Source organism: Rhincodon typus, chromosome 1, assembly GCF_021869965.1.
Source record: "Rhincodon typus isolate 14 chromosome 1, sRhiTyp1.1, whole genome shotgun sequence".
In the NCBI taxonomy this organism is placed as follows: Eukaryota; Metazoa; Chordata; class Chondrichthyes; order Orectolobiformes; family Rhincodontidae; genus Rhincodon; species Rhincodon typus.
This window is the reverse complement of record NC_063332.1, coordinates 12,007,064-12,011,254: the sequence shown is the minus strand read 5'-3', so window position 1 is coordinate 12,011,254 and position 4,191 is coordinate 12,007,064. Positions and strand designations below refer to the sequence as shown.

At 41.9% G+C, this 4,191-nt stretch overlaps 1 protein-coding gene across 1 annotated transcript in view; it reads left to right on the top strand.

Moving 5' to 3' along the window:
• slc4a11 (solute carrier family 4 member 11) overlaps positions 1-4,191 on the top strand; it is a 68,193-nt gene that overhangs the window by 46,543 nt on the left and 17,459 nt on the right. Inside the window, exon 6 of the mRNA XM_048602048.1 lies at positions 1,337-1,443. Within this exon, the coding sequence (XP_048458005.1) occupies positions 1,337-1,443 (107 nt within the window). The remainder of the gene's footprint in view (positions 1-1,336; positions 1,444-4,191) is intronic.

Sequence of the window (4,191 nt, the reverse complement as noted above, 5' to 3'; positions counted from 1 at the left end):
CTGGTCTGTTATGGTGAGTTGTCATTTCCAGTTTTTGATCTCTACGGGTTTAAAGATATATTAATGAAGTCTCCAGTTTAAACTGATGGCCTTCATTGTCTGAGTGTACCGATATTAAGCGGCTCTCCTTAATATCTGTACACAGACTATGAAGGCCATCAGTTTAACTGGGACAAGGTAACTATAGTAGCCCAAGCCAAACATGGGAATTCCTAGAAGCATGGTTCTCCACCCATACTTCAATCAACAAACATATAGAATTGGACCCCATATACAAACCCATACAGATCAAAACCGGAAACGACAGTACTCCCCATAATGGACCAGACAGTATAAATTCCAAGCAGAGTGGAATAACATCACTTATCGGAGGTCTCACTGATGTCACCTAGCACGGTGACAAAACATCTGAATGAGAACAAGCCAGCTCGGCGAGCAAGTCAGCAGCCTCACTAAGTTAAGATGATTGGCTAAAGAGCCAGAGATGCCGTGAGGCATTTTTCTTGTGCACTAAGATCTGGAATGCACTGCCTGAAATGGTAGTGGAAGCAGATTGGATTGCTATGCTCAAAAGCTAATCTATTAAACGCTTGAAGGGGGTATTTTTATGCTGGAATGTGAGGGAAAATATAAGGGAGTGAGATTAATTGGGTAGCTCCAACACCCAATCAGCAATAGGTCTGATGATTTGAATAGCTTTGCTGTCTGCTGTTCTGGGTATGAAACTGATTGTCCATACTGCGTGTCTTGGGTTTTATTCCTTACCTACCATTATTAGGGTTGTTTTTCTCTGGAGTGGCTGAGGTTGAGTTGGGGGGTGGGGGGACTTGACACAAGTCCATAAAATTATGAGAAGCATAGATATGGTAGACAGAATTTTTTTTCCCAGGAGGTGAACTGCCTAATACCAGGGGGAATGCATTTAAAGTGAGAGAGGGCAAGTTTTTTTTTGTGTAGTGTGGTAGGAGTCTGGAACGTGCTGCCAGCAGTGGTGGTGGCAGATATGGGGCATTTAAGGGGCTTTTAGATAAGTACATGAATATGCAAGGAATGGAGGGATATAGGCCAAGGACAGGCAGAAGGGATTAGTTTAATTTGGCATCGTGTTCGGCATAACCTCATGGGCCAAAGGATTATTGGAACTGTGCTGGCAACTAACCTTGAGAGATGAGACACTAAGTATTTATTTAGTGTACTATTGAACCAATAATGATGCATGCTGCCAATTTTTAATGTCTAGCCTAGCCAACAAACAATATTGGCTTATTTGTAATTGTTTTCCAGCCAACTTTATTTCACTTGGGATGTAGTTTTCAATATGTTGTTCTTTTTACAGCCCTTTTCTTCATGCCAGGGTCCGAGAAACCCTGTCTGATTGTGCCTTGCCAATATCTGTGGTGGTATTTTCATTTGTGGGATCATACCTTTTTAGAGATATAAAAGGTATGTTCATTCATTTTCCTCATGAAACCTGTATTATTTTTAGTTTTATTCTGAGATTGTTCTGCTTGACTCCATTTGGTTGGATCGCACCCACTCATTCTATTCCTTTTCTAGCCTGCTGTCTCTTGCTTGTGTGCTCTCTCTTGATCCTTTTCTCGAAGTAACTTGCCACATAGTTGCATTTGGCTAATCTGCAGCCGTTATTAGTGAGCATTTATAGTTTGAGGTGTGGAGATAATCTTCTTTAAAGATCTCTGTTGAGCTGGAGGAGGAAGACCAGTGGTAGAGGCAGAGTGAAGAATTGTGGGTTAGTACTCAACAAGACATTTAAAGGATTGGTGAATGTTACAAGCTATGGGTAAGAAAGACCAGTATTGAAATAAGTCAAACGCTTGTAGCTGAGTGAGGTGTCATCTGTTAGTTAAGCTTGCCCTTTTGTTGGCCTAAGGGGCACATGGAGTGAGACTTGTTGGAACCTCTTCAGATATGGTGAAGCTTGTTCAGCTTTGGATGAACTGGAATTTTATAGATGGTCTTTGCATGGGAGGTGGAAGAAACCAATGGCAAAAAGGATGAAATGAAATTTTGAGCTATTTCTAGCAATGGAAGATTAATGCAGGGTTTGCTTGAAATTAAAAGGAATGGTACCATAAGTATGGAATTTTGACCAGAGAGCCAAAGATGGCACAATTGAGCATAAAGGGTGGAAATTGTAGAAGGAATTCAACACAAAAAGAAACGACCTTTGGAAAAATTTCAAGATTTTCATTGAATCCCTACCTCTGGATCTTTTCCAATTATTCCACTACAAAAGAAAGAAGATTAAGCAAAGAGATGGAGTGACCTGAAGGAATTGATAATGTTCAGAAGAAGAGCTGAATGCAGTTGAAGGAGAAGCAAATCAGGAAAGTGTGTACAAGTTGGGGGTCTCTTGTGTTAACAGGAAAAGAGCATTAACTGCAGCCCTGCCTCGAGTGATTGGAATGGATGTTAGTTCATCATGGATTTCTTTTGTAGTGGAAAATTGTGTCAGTGATCATCAGGAATTTATTGCAATCACCATGAATATTGCTAGCACTTTTTCAAAACCAGAGGTACAGAGTAAGGAAGCTTAAAAATAATATCCTTTTACAGAAGTTGAAGTGATGCTGGTGGGTGTGGGGAAGCACATCATTCCTTCAATTTGGAGTTTGGGAATAGATAATCTCATTGGCATGAAGTTTGATCCCACAAGCTTTGGATTTTTGAGGTGAGTGTTGGTACTGAGTCAAGATTGCTGACTGAAGGGTGGTATGGTGGTTTAGTGGTTAGCACTGCTGCCACACAACACCAGGGACCTGGTTCGATTCCACCTTTGGACGACTGTCTGTCTGTATGGAGTTTGGACATTCATCCTGCATCTGCATGGGATTCCTCTGGATGCTGTGGTTTCCTCCCACAGTCCAAAGATGCACAAGTTAAGTGATTTTGGCCATGCTAAATTGCCCCTAGTGTCCAAGGATGTGTAGGCTGGGTGGATTAGCCATGGGGAATGCAGGGTTACAATGATAGGGTAACGAGTGGGTCGGTGTGGACTTGATGGGCCAAATGGCCTGCTCCCACACTGTGTAGGCGATTCTGTGATAAGAAAAATGTGAATGAGACCATTTGCACCCAGGAAGACTCGTCAATGATTGTCCCCAAAAATAGTCTGTGGAATGTATTGGGAAAAGACTGTACTCTTCAAATATCGTGATGTTTACACAAGCAACCACAGACCCATTTGGTTTCCACCATGTAAATTACTATTTTCTATAGTGGTTTGTTGCACTTCTAACCTAGCCCTGCTTCCTAAGGTACAACAAGGGAGCTCTCTGTTGTCTTGTCCAGCCCTACAACACTTGCTATTCATTTCTGGCCTTCACCGCGTCCCTGGTTTTCATTCATTAGTGACCATCCTTTTATCTGCCTAAGCTCTGAACTTGCTTTTCCAAGTTCCTCTGCTTCATTCTCCAGCTTTATGTGCACTGCTACAATCTTTTGCATCCAGATTCCAGTAGCTTTGCAGACCTAGTGTTTTCTTTGTTGTCCTGTTCTCTGTTACCTCCTCAGACCAGCGATTTAAATAATTAGCCAATGCTTGGGATTTTTCTTGTCTGTGGTAGTGAGGCTGCAGAACCTGGGTCATGGGAAATCCTGACCAAGAGTATGAGTTACTCTGGGTTGTAACAGAAGACTTCCAACACCTAACTGTGGCTCCTTTTGGACAGTGTTAGAAGGCAAAAAAGAACTTGGCATTTGTTAGCTGTAGACTCCATTGTCAAGATTATGCCACCAAATGCATCAGTTCAAGATGCTGCTTTAAGAAATAATGCTCTGACTAAGGATTGTTTTTAGTGGCTTTGTCAAATTTTTGCTGTGCAGTATCTTGGGACATTTACAACGTTAAAAACCACATATAAACGTAAGTTGTCTTCAAGAGTAAAATGTCAGCATAAAACTGGTAGTAGACCAGGACGGAGAGTTTTCTGTTTTTCTAATACTGAGCATGTGACTAATTCGGATAATTGCTTGATATTACAGCACTGAAACATTGTAAAAAGGAGACCAGCTTTTCATCTTGCACTCATCGAGATGCGAGAAACTGACTTAACAAAAGTGGTGAGACAACAAGGTGCAGGGCTGGATGAACACAGCAGGCCTAGGAGCAGAGAGGCTGACATTTCGGGCCTAGACCCTTCATCAGAAAAGGGGGAGGGGAAGGGGGTT